The 26330-nt window shown below is 41.8% G+C and overlaps 1 protein-coding gene across 3 annotated transcripts in view; it reads right to left on the bottom strand.

Annotated features, from left to right (window-relative positions):
* Positions 1 to 302: 302 nt before the first annotated feature.
* The window catches only part of LOC148014121 (Regulator of chromosome condensation (RCC1) family protein), a 36326-nt gene continuing 10298 nt past the window's right edge, over positions 303 to 26330 (bottom strand). Inside the window, exons 3-10 of one of the 3 annotated variants that reach the window (XR_015688607.1) lie at positions 24071 to 24270; positions 23916 to 23963; positions 7691 to 7763; positions 7271 to 7442; positions 2399 to 2830; positions 2076 to 2267; positions 1747 to 1883; positions 303 to 1655 (exon numbers count right to left, since the gene is read on the bottom strand). Coding sequence is in view for 2 of the 3 variants with exons in the window: in XM_087666436.1 (XP_087522562.1) it covers positions 2000 to 2267; positions 2399 to 2830; positions 7271 to 7442; positions 7691 to 7763; positions 23916 to 23963; positions 24071 to 24270 (1193 nt within the window). In the remaining variant the exon portion in view is untranslated. The other 2 variants (XM_087666437.1, XM_087666436.1) reach the window with 2 other exon arrangements.

The raw sequence follows: 26330 nt of genomic DNA, 5'->3' as shown, positions 1-26330 counted from the left end.
TCATCTATGGATTATATGAAAAGAAGCCCAGGTTTGTCCAAAATCATCAAATCATGCTCTCTAAAACAAAAGATGTAGTGATTTGATCCCCATCTCCAATTGTTAACAAGTGAAAGTCCATCCGCCTTAAAAGATTTGCACCATGAAGACTCGCCATCTACAATGCTTTATCTATCATCTCCATTGAACTTAAATCAACTACCATGATAAACCTATCCACTGATAGCCTATCAAGCATCATTTCTATCTTGTAACATTAGCAATTTCATAACAAAATGCATGGCATGCTCCCTTAAGGTTGAAAAGGTACTAGAATTGGTTGTGCCCAACCTTGAAGTCTTCTAATATTTGTCATCAATTCAAAGCTCCATCAAAATATACATTCCCAAATGAAGGTTGCAATATTTTCTTGAAGACTAAATGCAAGACAATCTTATGTAGAACTCATGTAGCCTCTATGAGGAATTACATCACATTCTTCCAAAACCTTCTTTGTAAAATTGATAGTTGCGGTAAACACCCAAGCTTCGATCTCAGTATGAGAAAACAAAAAGAAAAAATCATCAAATGTAGCACGTAAAGAACATGCATGCACACAAAAAAGTAAAACATAATTCTAAAATCATAACTTGGAGACCTAAACGCAAATATATTGGTGTTGATAGAGAAGTGCAAACTGAGGATTCAACTCACACCCACAATACTCAACCCACACTTGATCCAACAAGGCTACAACCCCATTGGCATATCTTGGAGACTTAGTTTGCAAGAGATGAGTAAGGAAACTTGCAACCATTTAGACAAAGGTATTTGGTGGTGATGAATAAAATTCACATCGGTGGTATTATATAAAACACTCTACACACAGAATTTAAATTGATCCGCAAGAACTGATGTTATTTTAGGACAAAGACCATTTAATCTAGTGAAGAGCCACCATGCTCCTCAAGGCAAGCCTTTTGAGAAGGGAAAAAGCAATAGGCAACTCCAAGTGTGGATGAAAGCAAGAAACAACTAATTTTTTTCACTTTAGTAATAAAACTAAAAGTCTTCTTCAAAAAAGAAAAGCACAAGTGAATTGTCTGAAACCAAATCTTAACATGCCTATTGTATGAAAGAATTTGGAAAATGAAAATTTGTGAGACTTCCCAAATAAGGGCTCCCTTTTTAATGCATGCAAAGCACACTCGATTTACCATCTACATAAAGCAAGTTTGTGTCCATAAACTTGATATTATGAAGATGATGCCATTAAGCTAAATTTTCTTGGAGACATGATAGCATTACAAATAAGTGTTGCCATCATGCTGTCCACAGTGGTCAATGACTATTAAGGGATAACCACGAGCACACATACTATGCAGATACTTCGTACAACTGCAAGCTACATGTTGATTCATCTTGGATACCAAAAAAGAAAGTCCTTTTGAAGTTAAGAACTAGTGAAATGTCACAGTTTCGCCTAATGCGACTCTTCAAAAGTCTTAGAGAGTCAATTTTGAACAGTTAATTCCAGAAACTAGTAAAATCTGATAATTTTATGTTTTAGCCTAATGCTAATCTTCAAAAGTCTACAGAGAGTCAATTTTGTACAGTTCATGCCAAAATCTAGTGAAATCTTAAAAGTTTTTGCCTCAACGCCAACCTTCAAAATTCTGCAGAGAGTCAATTTTGTACACTTTATGTCAAACTGCAATGCACCTTTTTTCAGAATTGGCTATATGGTTTTTTGCATGTTTTACCAACCTGCAATGTGCAGGGTGAAATGAATTTTCTGGCTAGACAAAACTGAATTTGGACAGCACTATGAAATTGGAATTACGAGTGCCCATCATAAATGCTAACGTTAATCAAATTCCTGTCCTTCAATTAAGATGAACTCCCTGCAGTTTCAGAAAGGCCTGTAATTAGATGGGTAGACCATACCAACTAGAAGGCATTTCAAGAAAACTGGCAAATCAAAAAACGAATACAGCAAGGGCTTAAAGAAACTGGCATTTCAAAAAACCTGGCATAAAGGTGCAAAATCCCAAAAAAGAAGAAAGCAAGGGCTTAAGGATGTGGCTCTAAAAGACCTTAAACGTTCACAATATCGAGCAAGTGCATCTGAATGATTCCTGATTGCAGCTTCTTTGATTGTAACAGCATTTTCTGGAGTTACTGAGTCCGCAAGTTTCAGCTCACAGAGTTCCTTCAAGGAACATGCTTGAGTCAACACAGCAGAATGGCCCCCTCCAGCTGCTAATCTGCGAACTTCCCCAACACACCTGTTGGAAAACGATTTGAGTGTCTGGCCAGATGACTTGGGTACTCGTTTCAAAAATCATAGCCTAACATATGGAACTGTAAAGTAAATTTCTCCAGAATCCCAATTTTCACCAGTAAGTCATCAACTTACCAATCTATAGGAGAAGGGTGCCATGCATATGGGGACCTTCCAGTGGCTGCTTGCCCGCAGCTATTATATCCCCATCCAAGTATTCTTCCATCCTTCATTGCCACAAGAGTGTGACACTGCCCACAAGTGACTTGAATTACACCTGTAGGGACAAGGAGCACAGGGATGTTCCTTGCAAACACACTGAAATCATTTGAGTAGCAAGAAAACGTGTCAGACTGTGGACCCAAGCCTAGCTGTCCAGCCTGGCCCCCACCCCACATATAAAGAGCTCCTGAAGCTGATACAGCACATGTGTGGACACCGCCACAAGCAATGTCTCTCACTTTTACACCTTCCAAACCTACTACTCTTCTAGGAAGTACTTCTTTGTTTGGAGACTGAAGTGAGCGATGCCCAAGCTGTCCAAAGTTACCTAGACCCCATGTGTACCTGCACAGCCATGGCTCTGCATCATACTTAGGATCATTCAAGAAATTTTATCCAAAGCAGAAACATTCTCCACACTGCTTCACATAGCACTTTATAGAACTCAAAATGCCTATTGCTCCAACTGAAGGGTTTAAAAAGTCAAATTCTTTTCTGAGCCTGCATAAAAACCAGGTGAACAGCTCCTTGCATTTGAAAATGAAGTTGGCAAAAATGAGAGGAGAGTATCACTTACAGGAGAAAAATATCTACACACTAACAAAATGCTCAAATTGACTACACTTATCTAATGAAATTTTTTTAGTCAAGGCGTTTCCTAAGTAATTAGACCCATAAACACTGCAAATATGTGTGTGTTACATGGATTATGACAGCTCGGATCAACCCTTTCAAGTCAGTATCTTTTTATATTCATCATAAACAGCAGAAGAGCCTGTAATTAGAAATCCAATGTCAAAAACAAGAGCTCCTAAACACTGTCCATGCTCACTGAAGAGCCTGTAATTAGAAATCCAATGTCAAAAACAAGAGCTCCTAAGCACTGTCCATGCTCACTGACAAACTCATATTCAAAAGCCAACCAACACCAACGAGCTTGACTTTATGGGTGCTCTCCTTACCTTGAGTAGTGACTAGTAGACCACAATACTGCTCCTCACTAATCGGACACATATAAGGACAATTCATTTTGTTGAAAGCAAATTTGACAGCTGTGCACCTTGCAGGGATTATGTGATCAGTTATTTCCATTCTCTTTTAACCACATTTGATCAAACCTTTTATGAAGAACTCAAAGAGAATAGATAAACGGATGGAATAAGCCCATCCACTTCATAAAAATTTCCTATAATCCTTTGGTCTATCACAACAAGGTATCTTCTAGAGTAAAATTAATGTCCTAAAGCTCGGCCAGTTTTTAGGTAATTATCGATGATGAACCCATAATATAGAGCTACTGGAGTCGCCTATCTAGAGGCCCAAGTTGTGGTGATTCTTGGAGGCACTGCTGAATATAAGGATTTGATCTTGTAGTTATCACCCATCTGAGTACAACCAGTAGTGTCTATGGCACTAAGCCACCTAAAATTGTGATTTAATTTATCATAGTTATCTCACATCTTTTTGGCTCTTAAAATAGTCCCCAAAACATTAAATACATATAAATGACACTTGAGACTTTTCAATAGGACAACTAGCTCAAAATATTCTCTAAAAGGGGAGACATTGTGAACTCCCATTTTTACCCCTTTATGCCACATTCAAACCTGTCCTAACCAAGCTCTCCACTACCCTTTTCCATGCTCCATCACCATACTTTATTGCTGCGCCCCTAGCCTATTGGCAGCTGAAACCAGCCTTCGGTGAACCAAAGGTTAGCATACATAACTTGCAAATGCTTAATTTTAAAAACTAAAATTCAGCGACAGAAAAGAAAATATAACAATGGAGCTAAAATGCTCCTAAACCTCAACACAAAGAACAGTTGGCCCCAAAGCTTGATGCCCTTGTGGTATTTCTTTATCATTACAACTGTTTGGAAACCCCTACATACTTGGGATCTCCACATAAGGACATGGTGGGAAAGCTGTGTCCTTCCACCTTTCATGCATCTATCTTGCTTTTCCTTTGTTTTGCCTGCGTTTCAGTTCAATAATTGTGAATATCAGCCTAATAGTCTAAATGTGGCAAGTCCTAGACACACCGCACTTTGACACTTCAGTAAATGTCCACACCACACAAATTACATCAGGCACTGCCCAGAATCGGCAAATTCTAACATCACCAAGGCAGGAACTAAAAAACCAAACCTTCAGCCCAGTAAGACCAGTAAAATACCTGCAATGTTAGTCCTAACTGAAATACAAAACCCAGTGTGAAAGAATTAAGAAAGAAACCTGCATACCAGATGTTTCATATTGAGATGCTTTGGATGTGGTGTTAAATGAAAAAGAGAGCTAAATGAGTGTTAGATGCTGTGGAAATAAAGGAAAAAAGGAAATGTGTGGTGGAAGACTTGAAAAAGTGTTGCCAAGCCTAAAGGAAACTAGCCTAAGGTTCCCAAGGATGACCTAGGAAGCCTAAGAAACTAGCCTAGGGGAAGATAATGGCCAAACCAAGGTACAGTATTACATACTAACAGCCCATGAAATGCACAACAGATACAGTGTTAAGACCCATGACATGTACAACCTAATACCAACATATATTTACTTTAGTTAACCAAGTGTTGACCAATTCTGATGACCTTGTACAATGCATTATATTATGCACAATTTGTGTTTGATCATTTCCAATCTATTACATTGCATATTTGTAGCAATTAGGATTTGCCATGACCTGCATTTGACAAGCAAGGTCAATTTTTGCATTTGACAATCGATATCAATTGATTGCAGTTTCAACTTCTACTGGGTTTAAGATATGTTGGAGTAATTCATCCCATCATGGAAGCAGTTTGTGCCATCATGAAACATTTCTAGGATAGGGCCAGCAGTCAGCAATTTCATGTGCAGCATTTCTGATCTTGGAGAAGCGTACAAGTCACTTCTTGGCAGTTTAGGACCTGAGCAGTTGATGATAGTCAGTTTAGCCTCCTCAGCATCAGGGCATTGTTCAGCTCAGGTTGGCATCGGTGTTGTCCGGATTTGCATTTTGGCAGCAGTGTGGTTATCTCGGCATCCACCATCACCAAGGCACAGTTACTGCAGGGGGAAAGCAATCGGATCCAGTTTTCAATAGCAAGTGTCCAAGTGAGTGGGTATAAATACAATATGTTATTCCTATGATTCAGTACTGCATTATTTATATGTTTTTAGTTGTGTATTACTCTTAAGATTCTGAAAACCTAATATTTGAAATGAATTAGCATATGAACTCAAGATACGGGATCTGAGAATTCTGAAACTGAGTTATGAATTTACTACCATTACAAAGAAACTCCTTGGCAGACCAGGAATATCTATAGGTTGAGGAAGTAGGATGCAAAGAGAAATGAATGCAGAACACAGATGAGAGTGAACAAGCTATATAAAAGATGGCCAGCCTAAGTACAATGGCACATTTCCATGAGGTGCAATGTGCACTAGCAGTGAGGGCACTGAGGGGGAAAAGACTCCAAGGACAGTTGGCTGAAAAGGCTGAACTGTTGTTGCCATAATTAGAGGCTACTATATAGATACACATACTTCAAACTAGCAGCCAGGACGAGAAGTGATTGGTCGCAAAGAGTGGCCAGGACTAATCTGGACTCAAAATTCAGTCCTCCAAGGCCATCTACTGCTTGGACACTAGCTGCACCTTGCTCATAATGGGTGCCAAATTCCAATCACGGGTGGAGACCCAACAGGTGAAACGTTGGCTTTAGACGGGTACACCATAGGGGGAGGTGGTGCTCTTGGAGAATGAAATCCATGCAACCAAAGCTTTCTGAAGCTCATGCCTAAGAGGGCTTCCATTAAGATGTATTGGCACTCCCATCAACCCCTCTACATTTCATGGGACTATGCTCAGTTAACACTGCTTGTGGACCGTAGTGGCTTTAGCCACTTTGCAGCCCTTGGGGCCTGTCCTCCAAAATATAGTCTCCTCTACTACACCTGCACAATCTCCTCCTCCCGTATCGTGGCTGAGGAGGAAGATGATGGAATATATAATTTGCTTGGCAAGACGCAGGGTCAACTCTGTCTTGCTCAAGCAGTGAGCTTGCAGTCCAAGTAATGTGTTCTGCTGATCTAGGTCACTCCTTGTATACCTGGAGGATCCTCTTAATACATGCTGTAGCAAGGTGGCCTTTGACTTGCAAATAAAGCATTGTCCCAAAAAGTGGGAGAACTCAACTCTCTAGATAATGGAACTTCTTAGGCAAGCCAGGTCAAATTTGCTTCAGAAAGTGACTTGGGCCAATCCCAAAGTCATCCATTGTGTGAGGGTCCCTAAGAATCAAGCAATTGTTGTTTGAGATTTCACTATCAGCTCAAATGTGCAACCACTAGCTAAGAGCGAGGGCAACTACTACTCATTGGCAATCTCCTCTGGTGCAAATACTATCCACAAACCTAATATATCTTCTGTCATGGTTTGACTAGAAGTGGTTGAAAAACAAACACAATGCACAACACTTGATCCTTGTGCAAGAAAAAGGAAGAGGCTTGTATGGAGAACATGCAGAGGAAAATGAATGGGGAAAATGCAGGAAGATCCACTTCATTCAACTGCATTGTAGACGATATCAGAAATGCCCTGAGCCCATGAGTCGGCTCTTACCACCAGCATAAAAGTCCGTTACTTCAGTTCTTCCATTCTCTATTGATTGTGATGCCCATGCCCATAGCTTGGCCCTTAATATAGAGACAAGATTGAAGTTCCTTTTTATGAAGGTAATACCACAGAAGTTGCCATTATAATGAATGATGCGTAATAAAACATACAAAAATGATTACTTACACATCACCAGTGCTAGAAATTGCAGCTGTATGATATTCTCCACAAGCAACCTGAACAACATGGACATTCTCAGGTGGTTCATCTAGATAAGTTACAAATTTGTCGACAATACGAGCTTCTTGTCGCCCTTCACAGCTGAAGCCTCTACCTAACTGACCGTGTTCATTATAACCTATAAAGATAAAAAAACCAAATAGCCAAGGTTCACTGCCTTGCTGATGTGTTCTATCAAACTTCCAAAAATTCATAACAAGGACATTTGAAACACCAACTACCATGTCTTGCAGAATGTCAAAACAGCTAAGTTAAAGTGTCACTTGTACTACTTGGTGACAACCTTATTAAGAACCTAAAACTTTCTTGAAACAAAACAGTTCAAAGTGAAAGACAATGATCTGCTCAAATTTTTCTTATACTTACCCCAACACTGCAGAGTGCCAAGCTCAGAAAGTGCTGCAACGTGTGATGCACCACAGGCTACTTGTATGACTGCCTGTAAATGCACCAAAAGAAAAAGGGAATGCTCCTTAACTTATTGTTTTGAAAAACCTTAATGAAAAAATCAATCTCATTACCTACATGACCATGCATCAAATTTCTCCACAAGAAAGCTTAACTCTTGAGAAGAAACACAAAAACATAATATTCTCTTTCGGAAAAAGTAAGTGGGGTGCATGCATGCATGTTGTTACAAAGCAGCCAAAAATGGTAACATAGCCAATGTTCTCATCATCAATATAGAAGCTAAATATACACAAAAGAATGTTTTAACGATATCTATAACTAAACAGTGTGCTACTCACTTGGACTTGCAATTAGATGCTGAAGTACCACATAGTTTCATGTACTAAACCTAAGATGTACACATGCTGATAGTCTCATCCAAAAGCTTCTCTAGAATGAAATGGTACTGTAGCTCCATGTGCTTCGTCCTAGCTTGAAACACGGGGTTCCGGGCCAAGGCAATGCAACTTTCATTGTCGCAATGAAGTGTAGTAGGACTTGTTAGCTGGCAACCAAGCTCCGCCAATAACCTTCAAAGCCACACCATCTCACATGTGGTAGAAGATGCCGTGTGATACTCTGCCTCAGTCAAAGATAAGGCAACCGTGGGTTGCTTTTTATTGCTCCATGAAACAACACCTGCATCCAAGGTAAAGCAATAACCTATCGTGGACCTTCTGCGGTCCACATGGCCAGCCCAATCTGAATCGCTCCAACCTATAACACAAGATCTAAACCATTTGTACCTACTGAATATAAGATCCCTAGATTGGGGGTTCCCCTCAAGCACCGCAAAATCCACAAAGCAGCCTGCCAATGTACCTCTTTATGTGTAGTCATGAACCTGGCCAAGAAACCTACAACATAACACAAATCAAGACAAGTGTTGAGAAGCCAAATCAAGGATCCAATAAGTTGCTTGTAACACGTAGCATCCGCCAAAGGTGTATCAACATGGGTTGTGGCCTTCCAGTTCAGGTCCATAGGAGTTGATAGGGACTTGCATCGGTCCATCTCAAATGTAGTCAAGAGCTCCTACACATACCGATGCAGGGAGATGAAGATTCCTAACGGAGTCTGATAGATCTCATTCCCTGAGAAGAAATGGAGAAGTCCCATGTCCATCATCTCGAACTTCTCGTGAAGTGTTGCCTTGGTTGCCTTGGTTGCCTTGACCATCTATACATGATCACCTATCAAAATCAAATCATCCACATAGAGCACAAGCAAAGCATGTGCCCCCTTTGAAATGTGGACATAAAGCTATGGATCGACCGTGGAGCACTGATACCCCAATCTCTACTAGAGGAACAAGTCTATCTTCTTCATTCCAAGCACGAGGAACCTATTTGAGACCATAGAGGGCCTTCTTCAGCTTGTACACCTATCCATCTAATGAGGAAAAGCCAAGAGGCTACTTAGCATAGATTTTCTCCTTCAAATCACCATTGAGGAAGGAAACTTCACATCAAGCTGATAAATTGGCCATCTCCTATGGTTGGCTAAGGCAAGAACGGCTCAAATGGTAGCCATCTGAGTTGTAGGTGTAAAGGTGTCATGGAAATCCACCCCTGGCTGCTAGGCGAAACCCTTTGCTATGGGCCACGTCTTATGCTTAATCAGAGTATCATCACTATGATATTTGGTCTTAAAGACCCATTTGACACCAATCACCTTCCTATGAGCGGGTCAAGAAACAAGATCCCAAGTGCCATTTTGCGCAATAGCATCCAGCTCTTGCTCCATAACCTTCTTCCAATGCGGTGACTGCAAAGCCTCCTTCACGAAGGTGGGCTTTCTATCCTACATAAGACGACTCATCAGACAATAGTTAGAACAATCAAGCTCGGTGGAATGTGCTTGCTTTCTCCAAGAATGCCGCGGACCATCCTACAGCTACCACCCCTCATGGACCCCCTCAATCCCTACCTCACAGTGTATCCCTACCTCACATCCACTGGCAATGGTTCATGTGGGGTGGCCAATGGTGAAAAAGAATTCTCACCTAAAGAAAAAGCATCCCTAAGAGGCACTGGCTCCAAAGGAACAATCTCTGAGGCCCAACTATCTCGAGATCTCTAAGTACACGGTGCTCCTCACCCCTGTAGAAATGCGGGATCTAGAGCATGACATAACCGGAAGCTATGGAGGATGGAAGGAGAAGTGTAGACTCATGATGGAATGGACACTGTTTGTTACACAAGTGAATTAGGTTCCAAGATTGAGACTTGGACTCATAAACACAATCTTGTGTATGTGGACAATGACATTGACACTTTACTGAAATGAAAAGAGTACTATCATTGCATTAAGAAAGGAAGCAAGTACAATGCTTTATAGGAAAGTAGGAAACTGCAGTAGGCACCATTGTGCATATGGGATAAGTTAGCCTGCATGTCCTTGACCCTGAGACTCCATACAAAGAGGCTGTTTGAGTGTGATTGCTGATTCTCAACACCCCTCCTCAATCACAACTAGGAAAGGCACAAAGTGTGTAGAGGCTGTAATGAGAACCACCTGCAAAGTGTGGGCATACCACAGACATGGCAAAACACCAGAGGCTGTCGCAGAAAAAGCTAAGTGTGGGTACCATAAACATGGTGGACATCCAGAGGCTGTAACAGGGGCCTCACAAAGTGTACAGGGACTGTAATGCCAAGTTACATAAGGAGTTTACATAGCTTATGGCAGGAAGCATTAGGGCAAGGAAAAATACAAGGCTATTAAAACAGTCTATCAGAATTATGAGAGTACAAGGACTGATGAGTCTTGTCCTTCCGATCCTGGTGATCTTCATCTTCTTCTTCCTTTGCTTCATTTTCTTCTTCTTCTTTGACTGCGACTAGATAGGCCTTTTGGGATCTCTTTCTTGCGTGGCAGAACTTCTCGGTGTGTCCGGTCCTTTTGCAGAAGTCGCAAAAGAGCTGATCTTTCTTGCCTTTGTACCTGTTGCCAACATATAATGCATGCTCATCTCTAGAGGTACTTGGTTCTTCTTTAGTTTTTAGCTTCTTTTCTTCTTCTAACAGTGATGCCTGGATATCAACAAGTTCAGGATTTGGCATGTTGATTAAAGTTGTTGATACGTTATTATATTCAGGAGGCAAGCTCTTAAGTAGAACACCGATGCAAACATCTTCATCCATTTTAATGTTTATTCCTGCAAGTTGGGTTAGGAGTCCTTCCATGTAATTGAGATGTGTGGCAAGTGATGTGCTGGACTTCATTTCAAGCCTGAAGAATTCAATCAGGAGACCATACTTTGATGATTTAGATTGTGCACCGAACAGGGTGTCAAGTCTTTTCCATGTATCCTGTGAGGTCTCACAGTTATCCACATGATGGATATAACTGTCGTCTAGCTCCAATTTGATAATGGCCTGGGCTCTGTCATCATTCTTTTGCCAAGTAGTTGCAAGGTCCGCGTCCCGCGGTTTCTTCTCTTTGCCATTTGTGATGGCCCAGAGACCCTTCTTCATCAAGATGAGCTTGATGCGGGTTTGCCAAGTGTGGAATCCGACTCCTTTGAATCGAGCATTTGGCGAGTCTTTGCCCATGTTAGATTTACGGGAACAGTAGCAAATCAACTTCAGACTTTATTAGATTTGAGCAACAGAAGAATTGATTGAGAGACACAAGTGCTAAAAAGCACTAACTTAGTGTCAATGAATACCAAATCTGCAAAAGTCTTTTACTCCAAGTGATCTTCCCCTTCTTGATTTGATGCTGATGCCTTCAGATCTGAGTGACAGTACTTTAACGAACTTCAGAGAGTATTGCTCAGTGATTAAAATCACTGTTGATAACTTCAGTGAGAGAAACAGTGAAAAATGTCAAGATTTTGAAGTTTTTGGCTATGGTGGAATTAGGGTTTCTGAGACAGGGGCCTGGTTTTTTTCTGATTGCAGGAGCTACAGTGCATCATTTTCAAAACTTTTTACATATCTAGGAAGCTTATGTCATGGGCTACCAAAGCCCCATGGAGATTGTCAACATCGTGGTCAGTATACAGCGCGCAGGTGCCGCGAACAGAATCGGCGCAGATCTGGACAGCGAGGTCGAATTTGAGCAATGCTGGAGCTGTAGATCATCAATGTTGGTGTTTAAAGTGACAGGAAGCTGCGCCCTGAACCAAGGAACATTTCTCCAGAAGAAATCGTGTTGAAATTCTGCCTGGTTGAAGAGTTATGGAAGCTCCAAGCAAGGTAGGTCCTGTCTGGCTATGGCAGACACAGAGCAGAGATTGGGGATTTTCACAATGCTGAGCTCCAGATGGTCCAATGTCCTGGATTGATGTGATACAGGGAAGCTTTATGAGTTGGGGAATACTTTTCCAGAAGGAAGCTCCAAGAGATTTGACCTGTGGAGTGAGATATAAGCAGTTCAATCTGACAGGGTGCTGCTGGCTATGGCTGCCATGGAAGCTTCAGTGAGAGTAGAGTTGAGAAAAGAAGTCATACATTGACACTGAGCTGGATGGAGGTTCAGAAGAATCAAGAGAGGCTGGAGAAGCAATGCCATGCCCAACTGGGCTCTGATACCATGTAGAAATGCGGGATCTAGAGCATGACATAACCGGAAGCTATGGAGGATGGAAGGAGAAGTGTAGACTCATGATGGAATGGACACTGTTTGTTACACAAGTGAATTAGGTTCCAAGATTGAGACTTGGACTCATAAACACAATCTTGTGTATGTGGACAATGACATTGACACTTTACTGAAATGAAAAGAGTACTATCATTGCATTAAGAAAGGAAGCAAGTACAATGCTTTATAGGAAAGTAGAAAACTGCAGTAGGCACCATTGTGCATATGGGATAAGTTAGCCTGCATGTCCTTGACCCTGAGACTCCATACAAAGAGGCTGTTTGAGTGTGATTGCTGATTCTCAACAACCCCCCTCCGAAGCCAGAAACTCCACAAATTGCAAACATCTAGCTTAACGAGATCATACAAGCGGTAGCCTTGGGATTGCGAGCTATAGCCCACAAACACCTGTTTCTTCAAAGCCACTTCAAACTTGTCCCTCTATGTCTTTGGGATATGAACATAAGCATCACATCCAAAGTCTTGAAATAAGAAACATCTAGCTTGGCTTCAAAATAAGCCTCATAAGGAGTCATACCAACCATGGCCGAAGTAGGTAACAGATTGAGGATGTGGACAGCAGTAGCCACAGCCTCAGCCCATAGATACTAAGGTGTTTGACGATGTTCCATCATGGTGCGAGCCATCTCGATCACACTCTTGTTCTTCGACTCCAATATGCCGTTCTCCTTAGGTAAGTTTGTGTTGGCAAACTCCTGGTGAACACCACAATCCACACAAAATCTAGCAAGCTCCTTAGAGACAAACTCTCCTCCCTTGTCTAACTGCAAGGTCTTCCGCTTCCGATCTGATCAGTTCTCCTTGAAGAGCAACCAATCCTTGAAGTTGGAGAAGGCCTTCGACTTCAGCGTCAAGAAGTATGCCCATGTCATCCTGCTAAACTGGTTAACAATAAGCATGAAAGACAAACTCCCCTTAAGGGACCCTGTCATCCGCATAGGTCCACAAAGACTTACAGAAACAAGCTCCAAGGGTGTTGAAGACCGCCTCAAAGCCTTGCTGGGAATGGCATCACGATGCTATTTTCCAACCAGAAATGCAAGATACACAAGGCTGCTTGCTCACCACTATATCTTGCTTGGCCAAAGCTCGAACTGTGTCTGTGAAGTAAGAAGAAGAGAAGTCAAGGCAGAAAGAGACTACAACTTGTAGACTCCATTCTCCTCATAACTTGTAGAAAGCACATTTCTCTCAAGAATTTTGAAAGAATCTGTATCAAACTCAATAAACAAGCCAAAAGCACAAATCTTGTGCACAAAAAGCAAATGGTAACCCAAACCTAGAACATAAAGCACCTCGGAAGTATGAGTATCACCTCGTCCATTTGGAATTAGCTACATATCACCCCTACCTTGTATGGAAATAGAAGAGCTATCTCCTATAAGAATCTATCCATGCGAATGCCGCAAATGGGCAACACCTGCAGAAGAAGGCATCACGTGTTGAGAGGCACCATTATCAACAATCCATTCACGGTGGTGTGGGGCTATCAATGCAGCACGCGAAGCCTTAGGGATCATTGCTTGAACCACCTCCAAATGGAGGAAAGTAGCTAATAAAGGAGCAACCACTGTATCGGAATCCTTTGAAACCTTCTCCTTGGTGTCCTTCTTATCCTTGTCTAAACAATCCTTCTTCCAATGACCTATCGTAGAGTCCTTCTCTTTATCCTTCTTAGTTTTGTCGTCCTTCTTCTTCTTCTTGTCCTTCCCCTTCTTCTGAGAGGACTAACATTTCAATGCCTCTAACTTAGAAGCATTATGTCCTTTAAATTGTTCCTCTTGGTCCAAGGCCATAGGAACCAACTCCTCCCACCGAAGAGTAGACTCCCTGCCCTAAAGCAATCAAGGCAGAATAAAAAGCACCAAACCTTGGCGGTAAATGTGACAGAAGAGTTATCGCCACGTCTTCGAATGTGATCACCTTCCCTACATTCTAAACCTCCATTTGAAGTTGTTGTAGCTTGTTCACATGCTCCCGCATAGAAGATGACTTGTTAGGATTCAACGTCCGCATTTGCACCTCCAAAGACACTGGTTTCATAACGGTCATTCGTTTGTACATTTGATCAAGCTCCAACCATATGTCCTTAGCCATCGTTAAGTGTTCAATATGAACAATCACGGCTGGAGTACATGAAAGGAAGAGAAAAGAGCGGATGTAGGCATTTAGTTTGTCCCAATGTGCTTGAACCTTTGCTAACTCTGCACGATCACCTGCAGAAAGTTTGGACTCGTCTCTCGATGTAGAACAATCAATGGCCTTCGTAACAAGCTCCACTAGACCATAGAACTCCAAGATGGCAAGTATCATAACACGCTGGATGCGGTAGTTCTCACCATCCAGCTTCTGATCGGATGGAAGAGCTAGTAGGATGGTCACCTTCCGATCCATAATCGCTTGAATCTCCATATCAGCCTCTGAAGACATCTTCACCAGAAATGCCTGTAGAAACACAAAAGCAACCCCTTCTGACTATGAAAATGTAGCCTGCTAGGGCTCTTCTCCACTCGTCTCACACCTTCTTCACCCAACAAAGGTGATGAAAAGGTAAAATCTGCAATTGAAGGCTCAAAACATAGTCTTCCTCCTTCCTATACAGCAAAATCCCATAGCAGAATCAGCGACTTTGCTCCTTTCCTACACGTCCACACTCACCCTAGTCTTGTTTCGATGTGCAGCCCTCCCACTCGCCCTTGAATGATGAAAATGCAGCCTTGTGTTGTGCTGAAAACTCCTCTTCAGGTCTACCCACGATCAATTAGTCCTTGCGCTGCTTTGAAACCATGTTAGAGTGCAGCGCTGCGGAAGCGTATAACCAAGACTAAGAGATAGAGGGAACACTTGAAAGGAGAGAGAGAGAAAGAGACAAAAGAACGCAGATCTACAATATGAAGAATGCTGAATAAGGAATACAAATATGTCATGGGCACAATTCATATGTTTAAGTATCTCCACCTCAATGATGTCACCTTGCTGTACACCTCAAATTTTGCAGCAGTCAGTATGATTTCTGCCCCAAACTGAGCCTGGAATCTGTGATCCGAATGTATGAAAACTGTGGTGGAATTCTGCTATTTATAGCAGAAAATGGAGACAAACAAAAATAGTAGTCAGCCTGCTAAATCTAGCCAACGGCACCAGATCTGGCCAACTGCAGGACAAAACTGTCTGACTGCTGACACGTGGCACCTGTGGCCTACTGCTGATATGGCAATGACTGTGCAGGGTGATCAAACAGCTGCCTGTCCGGGGGATGACCAGATGACCATATCTCTAACACCTTTCTCATGCGGGAAGTAACATGCAGGACCCCCATGCATCTCATCACCTGATGAGCTTTTTGTGGACTCCCATGCTTAGAAATCTCGACATTGAATTGCTTCCAAAGCTCTTTTCTCCTCTGATTATCTCACTTTTGGAAGGCAATGAGGCACTTGTGATGAACTCACTTTGTTCCCCCATGTTAAATGGGTATTTGCAGGAAGAAGTTTGAAATCATGATTGAATGTTGACTTCCAAGGGTTCAGTATCTATACTCATTGAGCTTATCTTTTCTGAAATCTCATCTCCCTACAGAGAAATCTGCCTGTGATCATAAGGCATAGCGCCACTAGAGAGCAAGTCTTGGGCATTGCAACGAACTCCTCCACAAGTTCTAAAATACATATCAGCGTCTGGCATTAAATAACATTGCACTATTTGTATAAGGTTCATGAACTCAAATCCTGAAAAATATCTCTCGTGTTCAAAAGGCTTAGTCAACAGATGACTTCTTATTGGTAAAGCTCTTTACTAGCTTCTTGGTATTTGCTTTTACATGCATATCTAATTATAACCTCTTGCTTCAGAGTTTCACACATGTTTCAAATAATGTAATGTCTTTGAAAGACTCTGCTTCTTGAACCATCAGTGCCTAGTCTCTATAATTTGGTCATCTTGTTTGTGCCTATATTCGGACATTGAGGGTGGATGGTTGTGGCAAATGAATCTTTGTCTCTCCATCCTTTGTCTTGTTGTCTCAATCTTTAACTTCACATGTTTCACTATACCCCCCACAAGCATGTATGGATACTTTTCATCATTGTTGCTCTCATCAATGCTTAAATATATGAATATTTTGCAAGTGCTTGTAATTATTTGAATATAGCATTTTGGTAGATCTTTGATAGAATGAAGAGTTAAAGACAAACTCTATTGCACACCACAATTTCCGTGTCAAAGAGAAGCGTTTAATAATCTTTATGAGGAGCTTTAGTGCGCCTCTGGTGGCTGACTCTTGTTAAGAAGACCACATAGATGCTATTGATCTACATACCCTTGCATATTTGAAGGTTACCGATAGTGCATATGATTACCGTTCACTTGATAATGATGTATAAATAGAGTTTACAGCAAGAGATCAGAAAGAAAGTTGTGCAAGCCAACATTGTGTGTGTGTGTGTGTGTGTGTGAGAGAGAGAGAGAGAGATTTGTTTTACGAAAAAAAAGAGAGAGAGATTTGTACAAATGTATGCAAGCAAGAATTGAAATGGAGCTGGTGGAAATCGTACAATTTCAGAAACCAGAATATATTTTTGTTTTCCCCTCAACAAAAAATAGGGCTAGATAAGAATTGTCTCTAAGGCTATGCCTGTGGTAGGCCAAAGGGGATTCCTATGTTAGCAATTGTTATCTGGGTGTAGCATATGCTGTCATGGGGACATGTATTTTTTATGCTTTGCTTAGCAATTGGCTTTGATATTAATTAAATGTGCACATGTGATGTGGAAGTTTGTTGTGTCACAATGGCTTGCTGAGTTCCTCGAGATGTCAAGGGGGGTGTCAAAGGCAAAAGTTGTAATAACTTAAATGGTCAAGTAGTAGGTCATTCTTGGCGTCAATGCGGTATTTAAGTAGCCATTAAAGTCAGTGGGGTGACATTAGGACCTAGGCATTAATTAATTAATTAATACCAATTTAGGGGCTAAATAATACACTGGATCACTTCGGAGACGATGTGGCCTAGCCAGTTTAATTGTGTGCAATCACTATTAATTTTTAAGGCATGGACAAAGCATTGAATTGATTTTTAGAATTATTTAATTCTGAAAATTAATTTATAAGCTGAAAAGATCCATTTGGAAGGCTATCACTTGGCAAAACCTTGGTCCTTCCCATACAAGTGCAGAAAGGTGGATTGCAGGACTAGAGGAGGGGTAGATAGGTCATTTTGCAAGTCAACCAGGAGGAGAGGCTATATGGTCATCGCTAGCATAAAGGAGGTGATCCTAATCAGCCCACGCAGCCAAGGCAGCAAGCAACAACCTATAGAAGCCAAAGAACAGGCAGGCAACAACATCTCAGCAGGATGTGACAACAATTTTGGGCCTTTGGCTGCAGGCAATAGCATCTTGGTTATTAGGAGGCAGCTGGCTGATAATTCAGCCACTTCTTGGTAACAAAAATCTCAATTCTCTCTTTTTCTCCAGCCATTTCTTGAAGCTCCTCAGCAAATTTCATCCATCACAACTATTGGAGGTGCTAAATTCAAGAATTTGTTGCTCTAAACCCCAACTTACAAGCAGAAATTAGGGTTTACCAGCCATCTCGGTTACACTGCCGAAAAATTGGAAGTTTAGCACTTGAGATCAGTTGCTAAAATTTGGGCATTTTCAGAGATCTCAAGAGATCAGCCAACCACAATTAAATTTGGGGATAAATTTGTCTTCCCAAGTGCAATCCACCGAACAACATCGTGGTGACGACCATCAACCCCCTTGCTATGCACACACCTACCATACCTAATTATTTTATTAGGCCCTATCACACTGTGAGACATATAAACATAGCTTAATTAATTAACTCATTACACAAGGTTCTTTTCACACCTTTATATCATATACACGAAAATAGTAAAAATAGTATTTTCCAAACAATGTTAGCAATTTTTATTTGACCAGTCTTCAATCGAGACTACCAGGATACTTCCTCTTCATCCCAAATTTCTCTATCCTTTGATCTCCCGCCATTGGATATCCCAACCCTAAACCAGGTCGAACACACCCTTTCACCCCTCTCTTTGATGAGAGTTCCCCAAGTGCCCATCACCATGCAACGTGCTTGTCACGGATTTCTTCCCCATCAGAGGACTGGTCACAAATATTACCTAAACAACCAAAGCCCCACTAGTTCTCACATCGCCATGAGGGAAAACCTTCCTCATACGTTTGACCTTATGTCTAGGTGGTGGTCTACACTCTAAATAATAATAACTAGCCGTGTGAAAGCCATGACAAGAAGACTCAATGGCAAGTACATGTTAGCAATGATCACATCATAACAACTATGATACACCTCTTGAGTCACATCCACAACCAATCACATCCAACCACAAGCATCTCTCCCAACTAGTACTCCACTTAAAACAATCAACTTCAATCACAATTCCTCGCAGCATTTTAACAACAGTTCATGCTTACACAAAAACACATTCAAACCATAGCGAAATCCTTGTTGTACGATGATGTATCCATATACACACAAGGTTGATATCTGCAACCTGATACCATTGCATGATCCATAATGCTTCCATATAGTCCTTACAAGCGCAAGGTGCGGTTAAGTTAATCCTTATATTTTTTTTTGTTATAACTATCCCCTCGCTACCATTTGAATGATCCTTATCTCCAAACATCAATGCATCCCTCTTCCACAAGTTACAATATATAACCTTACATCTTTCAATACTTCCATGATCACACAAGATACCACTGTAAGATCCTTATATGTCCTAACCATGCATACACTGAATGCTACTGCATAATCCCTATCTTCAACAAAATTGCATCCATCCTTGCTCAAGGTGCTATTTCAAAAATCATTACATCTTATTATCTAATTATTTTGTTGGTACTATTTGTGTGGTCTCTACCAACGTAACCATTCTAGCTCTAGGCATTATTCAAGATTTAGCCATTTTGCTTCTTTGTTGCTTTGACTATCCTTATTACGTGGGAATTGGGCACATCTCCTATGCTTCTATTTTAACAACTTAATATTTGATATTTCAATCCCTACCATTGTCTTTTAAATCTTTTTGACCTCTCAAATGAACCCCTATTCCAACGAATCTTATGGTTTGCCATATTTTCTCCTTTCCTATCTCTATCTTATCACGTCTATGCTAGCATAAGATGCTACTTGAAGGAGGCTCGTTTCATTTGCATGCCTTTGCTTTGGCTAGCTCTTATGCATCTCCTCCTTTTGTTTCTTCCCCTTAACTTTCAAGCTCCTCAATATAACCCCTAGATTATTGGAGTGCATAAGCGTATTTTTCACGATGCCCTAGTTCTAGCATTTCACCTAATTGTTTGAGTTGCTAGAATTCAGGTTTTATCTTTATCAAATAATATTTTATCTATTTTTCCATGAGTCACTTATCATTTTCCAAAAAAAATCAATGTTCCATCTGAACAATTTTTTTTTATGGTTATTTCCCTAAGCTCTATCCTTTTCAATATTAATTTACTTGTTAATATTTCAAATTCTCTAATTAATTCTATTTTTTCATTATAAATTCTACCCAAATAATTTCACTTTTATTATTTTGCTGCAATGATTCTATGAGATATCCACTCAATCATTTAAGCAAAAAACAAATAAGAAAAAACTTAGATTTAGAAGTACTTGGCCGGTTTGATGTGGCATGATTAGGATAACTGGAGGGGAAGCACTTCCTATGGGTTGATTTGCTGCCATCAAGAATGGAAAATTAAAGGGGTGAAGGTTGCACGCAAACTTGAGCTTGAATGTGCCCCGCTTTGTTATATGTGGATGTTGCAATCCCCTCTTTGCACTTCTCTCTCCCTCTCTCTCCCTCTCTCTCTCTCTCTCTCTACAATTGCGAACTTGGCCTAAAATCCTCCTTAGGATGGTGTACTTGGGGGGGGATTTCAAAAGATGATGTACCAGCGAGATAGTAGGGTTTGCGGGGAGGAACACGGAGTAAACTCGGCAAACATGGAGAAGAGAAGAGAAGAGAGAAGAAACTCTGATGAATGGAATGACGAAGTTCCAAATCATGGAGTGAATGTGATACAAGGGAACAAGGGTGCTGTAGCACAAGGAAGATGATGAAGACAACCACGAACCACGAACCGCAATGTCCTCTTGAAGGAATGTGAGGGTAGTGGAGAGGTTGGAGAGAAGAGATGACGGACTGAATGAATCAGTTGTAAGGAATGAATGAGAGAGTGGCCTATAAATAGGCATAGTCAATCTAGGATGGCGCCTCTTTTTGGGGCTGCAAACCCTAAATGCAAAACGCAGAAACGCAAAAATGCAAACTGCGGGTGAAGGGTGAAGGGTTTCTCAACACCCCCTCTCAGGCCCAAAAAGGAGAACAAGAGAAGAGTGAGGTGGAGATGCAATGCTACATGCTGAAGAATGCTCATGCAGCAGGTGCCACTTGGACAGTGTCTCTCGTGGGGAAATTGTTCACTTGCCCAAGCACCCTAGTATAAAGATGATGAAAACATGCAATGCATAGGAGGAATGTTGGACTTTGTGTGGTGCCGAGAACCATAAGGATATGCCTGTACTCGATCTCGGGAGGTGGCTCCAGGCTGACCAAGTGACCAAGGCAAGAAGATGTAGAGGATTCCTAAGATCCAAGATTTCCACCGTAAAGGGAACTTGTAGTAAAGAACAGTAGATAGAGTGAACTAGAGAAACCGAAACTCAACCTTGGGAGAGAAGCCACTAGCTCCGTGCATCCATGCTGGAAGGAATACGAAGGCCTCATTACCAAGTCGCGGCTGAACCTCCGAGGTCCCGATCTAGGTGGTACTTGAAGATCTTGGGTATTAGTAGAAGAGATGACTGGTCGAAGACAGCCACCCCAAGAAAGTAGAGAATGGGTGAAGAACTTCATGTAGAGTAGGTTCCCCCTCTGAGGTGGGAGGTGGAGGGTCCCCCGCAGAAGTCAAAGAACAAGTAGATGCTCCCTCTGAGGGCAAAGAAATAACATCCCTCTCTGAAGTAGATAGGGAATCCAAAAACTTATGGATCGCGGACTTTGAAATGTTTGAGGACAAAGGAAGTGCGACCGGTCGTGCTGAAGAAGATATCTGGGGTGCCGAAGAGCTCCCAGAGGTAGCCTCTAGAACCTGAGTAGTCGAGGGTGGGGAAGGGTAGGGCTCAGAATGAGCAAGAGATGGGCAACAATCGCTGTCTCTCAGTGGAGCGGACTGGGTAGCCGAAGAAGAGGAAGGAATCGAGCAGCCAATGTCTCTTGAAGGAGCGGACTGACGAGGAGATGGTATCAAACAATCACTATCTCTCAGTGCAGCAAACTGCAGAGCCGTAGGTCATAGAAGCCACTGTACCTGAAAATAAGTGGGAGAAGACTGCCGCTGGCATTGCGACAATCTCCAGGAGGTCGTAGTGCCAATCGATCCTCCGTGTGCTCGAAAGAACTTAGTGCGCATCGGATGCGTCTTATTGCCTTGAGCATAGTACTCTGATAGTCGATGCAGAATGATCTCTGTGGCCCAGAAAGGAGAGGTGGCACAAGGAGTGCCTCATGGAAGATGCATATACTCCGGAGGGGGGGGGGAGCAAAGGTCGAAGTCGGCAAGCATCGGTGGTGTGGCTGGTGATGCCACAATAGGAGCACCCAGTAGTCTGGTCATCTGTTGGTAAAGAAGCCATGGATACCAGTGTGCCTTGCTGAAGAAGGAAGAGGTCAGCCACCATGAACCACGAACTGCAATGTCCACCTCAAGGGGTGTGAGAGCAATGTGAAGCACGAACCGCAATGTCCGTCTCAAGGGATGGGAGGATAGTGGAAGGGCTGGAAGTGAGTTGCCAGTGGGAGGAGGATGTGACCAGCAGTGAGAGGTTGCAACCAGTAGAAAAACGCAAGTGAGGAGAGAGAAAGACTAAAAACACACGCAGGACTACCTACAGGAGAGAGAAAAACTGCAGCGACTGCAATAGGAGAGAAAACTATCAGGGCAGCAGCTAGGGCCTGCAAACGCAGCAGTTTGCTGACCTGGCAGACAGTACGACAACAGTGCAGATGATTAGCAGTGAGTTGCCAGGCAGAAACAGTAACAATCAGCGTGTGGAGGGCTGGAAACAGGCCCAGACTGTAGGGAATAGTGATGGACAGCAAGGGTTGAGATGTCCTCCACGAACGGGTGTGGGCAGCAAGTTGATAATACCTGAAACCTACAAAAATGAGATTTTGATGCAGCCAAAGAAGAAGAGAAGTGGATGCCGAACCCGCCACCGGTCTTTGCCTTCACTAGAGTGAAGGATCTTTACCGCTATTTGAGCAGATCCAACTCTAATACCATGTCAAAAGATGACGTATCAGTGAGGCAGTAGGGTTTGCGGGGAGGAACACGGAGTGAACTCGGCAAACATGGAGAAGAGAAGAGAAGAGAGAAGAAACTCTGATGAATGAAATGACGAAGTTCCGAATCATGGAGTGAATGTGATACAAGGGAACAAGCGTGTCGTAGCACAAGGAAGATGATGAAGACAGCCACGAACCACGAACTGCAATGTCCTCCTAAAGGGGTGTGAGGGTAGTGGAGAGGCTGGAGAGAAAAGGTGACGGACTGAATGAATCAGCCGTAAGGGGGGGGGGGTGGTGTGTTTTGGATCTATAAATGGCAGCCCATTTTGGGTTACCCTCCCTTAATTTCTCCCTCCCCTTTTAAACCTTAGCCTTTTTGCTTTTTATAAAAAATATTAATTTTTAACTAACTATTAACTTTTAAATTATTAGTTAATTCAAAAGCTAACAATTAATCTACTAACATTAGTTACCTAGTTAATTAATCTACTAAGTCTTTACTATGCTGATCCAACTTTTATTTTTATTTTCTTTCGTACACGTGTTTCAAGGTGTTTGTGCACGTTCTTAAGGCAAGGATAGATGGGAATTTGGTATTTGTGCTTGTCAACCATTTGCACATGCTTGTATTAGCAAGATGGTTGGGGGGCAACGAGTATATTACAATTTCATCATCACCTTGTGCAACCATTGATCAATCCATGAAGTCACAAAGTATCTAGGGGGTTAATGATTCTAATTTCTCAATTATGTTGTATATAGACTCTTTGTTTACCATAGTTAAGCACATGGCAGATTAGACTTATTTGTTGAATTCGTGATCCTGTATTAGACCAATAGCATATAAACTTTATGTTTGCAGGCAGACGCTTAAGCTAGAAATGGTAATTTTGTTTGTGTGGACTTTAAGCTGACAAGCTAGGTTGGACTCTTTAGACAAGAACATTGAATATCATCAAAATGATAGCGATTATCACTATAAAAACGACATACATTGGCATTCCCCATTAGCACCAAATAACCAGACACACTTGAATCCATTTTGATAATATTTCTTCCTGAACCTATGCATTGAGTAAGAAGCAAGCCATTGCAAGGAAATCTAAAAATAGCTACCATATTTCATAAAATCTAGCTCGATGATTAAAATAATGAAAATGCTGAGAAATGATAATTGCTTACCAAAGATGGTGAAAATGCTCCAAAAAACTGCTGAGGGTAATTCGACCCCTGAGAAATGTAAGAAGAAGAAGAAGAAGAGAGATATTTCATAAACTCAAAAACAGGAGAGATTTATTGCATAGGTTAACAAAAATTAGATAGCAGCAGCTAGACACCTGGTTTTGGCCCCACACCCAAAGTGTGGTAGAAGGGGATCCTTCTTTCTTAGATGGCTTACGAGGTTGTGTGATTGCAGCAGTACAATTAGCTCCACATGCTATTGACTTCACGAACTGATGTCGTAGAGCTTCTACCCTTATTGGCTCCCCACAATCATCTTCACTACCATCTCCAAGTTGCCCAAACTCATTTGAGCCTGCACTTCAATAACAGCCACAAATTAAAGTAACTTATGAAGAAACTTAAACACCAAGCAGAGGGGGATTAAAGTAAACAAATGAAAATATGCAATAAAATCTAGTTGTAAGTTACATCTGCCTGAACTTCCATGACAGATTGTAAGAAGAACAGGATGAAATACACAGCAAGATGACAGAAGACAATAGCATTTCCTTGACATAGATTCAAGGAAAATTAGTTAAACCTTCAGTTGAACTCATAGTATGAGCTAGCATGCTGGATGGTATATCATGTAGCATCAGAAATAAAGATTATCAGCTCCTTGGACTCACAAATCACATGTCACCTAGGTATTCTTTTGATCTAACACTAGGCCTCATCTCATTGACTTTCTTGCTGTGGGTGTAAGCGATGTTTGCCTAATGCTTCCAATAGGCCTGGTCAGTGCACACAGCCTGGTGCAGCATAGCATGAGTGGGGATCAGGAGTTGTCAGCCCAGCAGTTCAGCCTGTAAGTGTGGTCCATGTAGTGTGCCTCTGAGTCTGCTTTGCACGGAATACTTAAACAATTTCTCAACTTGAGCAGTCAGTTCAAGTACTGCAACTGCAAAACTGAAAATCCCTAGCCAATTGTATAGCCCCTGGACTAATCCCCTACATCATGGGAGCTGCCAGTTTGCATCAGACTTCACCCCTTCTATCACAGAAAGACTGCTGCCAATTTTTCCTCACTACCGAGCTGTCATTTAAAACCTCAATCAGTTTCATATTTGCTGCCTACAGCCAGCAGATTTTTTAATCATGTTGGCCAGAATTAGAACTCATCTACACCTGACTCTGAAACTAAGGAACACTTACTTATTACTATTGGTAAAAATTATTAACCAACCAACACCATGGGACATGTTGTATACACAATGAATGATTAGGATATACATTGAGCTCTAGACCACATGCTCAGCAGCATCTCTAACTTATGTTCCTCTTAAAAGTTAGAGCTGAAGTCACCTTGGGATCTATGTTTAGAGCTGCATTGCTTCTTTGGAAAAGTCAGCTTTAAGCATGTAAAAGGGCATAATTTTCACTGTGCATATTGTGAGAGGTTGAAAAAAAACTAACGGAGCCATATCTTCCTCATCCAGAATCAGAGAAGGGTGATTCAAGTCATAGTTAAAATTTTTAGGCATGCAGAATGCCGTCACGCAATCCAACTTTTTCCAATTATGATCGCAAAAGCTGATTTTGGCCTTTGGAAGGCGATTTGGAGGTATGTCAATACATTATTCAGCGACCCTCCAGCAATATGCTGTCATCTTTATAACTGTTCAGTGCAAAACTCTCAATGCTTCACAATCGTGCATGAGCTAAGAAATGCACTCAGCCACTTAAACAGCCCCAAAACAGCTTATTTTATGCCTATTTTAGGCTTATTTTAGCTAAATCCTAAAATGGGGCACAGATCAAGAGAGTTAAGTGGGGGACTCCCAAACTTTCTATAAATAGGCAGCCTTCCCTCCACTCTTCCCATCTCGTTTTTGCAGTTTTCAGGTCTTTCAGCTTGATGCACACACCCCGGATGTGGAGGACATTGCAGTCCAAGCTAGCCATTGCTATCTACATCAGTCCGGCACCCATTTTCAACCTTTTCCACACTTACAGCCAGGCAGCTGTTGCTGAGTGCTGCTGCTGCTGATGTCAGCCTGCCACATCATCATCCTTGCTGGTGACTGTTGTTTTGCTGCTGTACAGACAGTTTTCTCTCTCTTCCAGCTGTCGTCCTACTGCGCTGGCAATCTCTCACCTCAGCCAACTGCCACCCAGCTTGCACATGCGTTTTGTTTTTTTCTCTCTCCTCACTCTAAGTTTGCAGATTTTCTCTCTCCTCAGTGTCCGTTTCCTACTACACACTACCGTTTGCATTAGATCCAGTACACTTGCCATTGTGTTGCTGGTGTTCAACATCCACAGGCTGCCTTGCTGCGTTTCAAGATCCATTCATAGTACGACACACTCTCTAGCTCGTTAGCCCTGCCTAATCCTCAAGATACAGAAGCTTGTGGTACAATATTCACTCTC

The sequence above is a fragment of the Lygodium microphyllum genome, chromosome 25 (genome assembly GCF_053477565.2).
Source record: "Lygodium microphyllum isolate KBCC chromosome 25, Lygodium_microphyllum_v1.1.10, whole genome shotgun sequence".
Lineage (NCBI taxonomy): Eukaryota > Viridiplantae > Streptophyta > Polypodiopsida > Schizaeales > Lygodiaceae > Lygodium > Lygodium microphyllum.
Note: the sequence above shows the minus strand (reverse complement) of the source record. Positions and strands in the feature narration are given on the sequence as shown.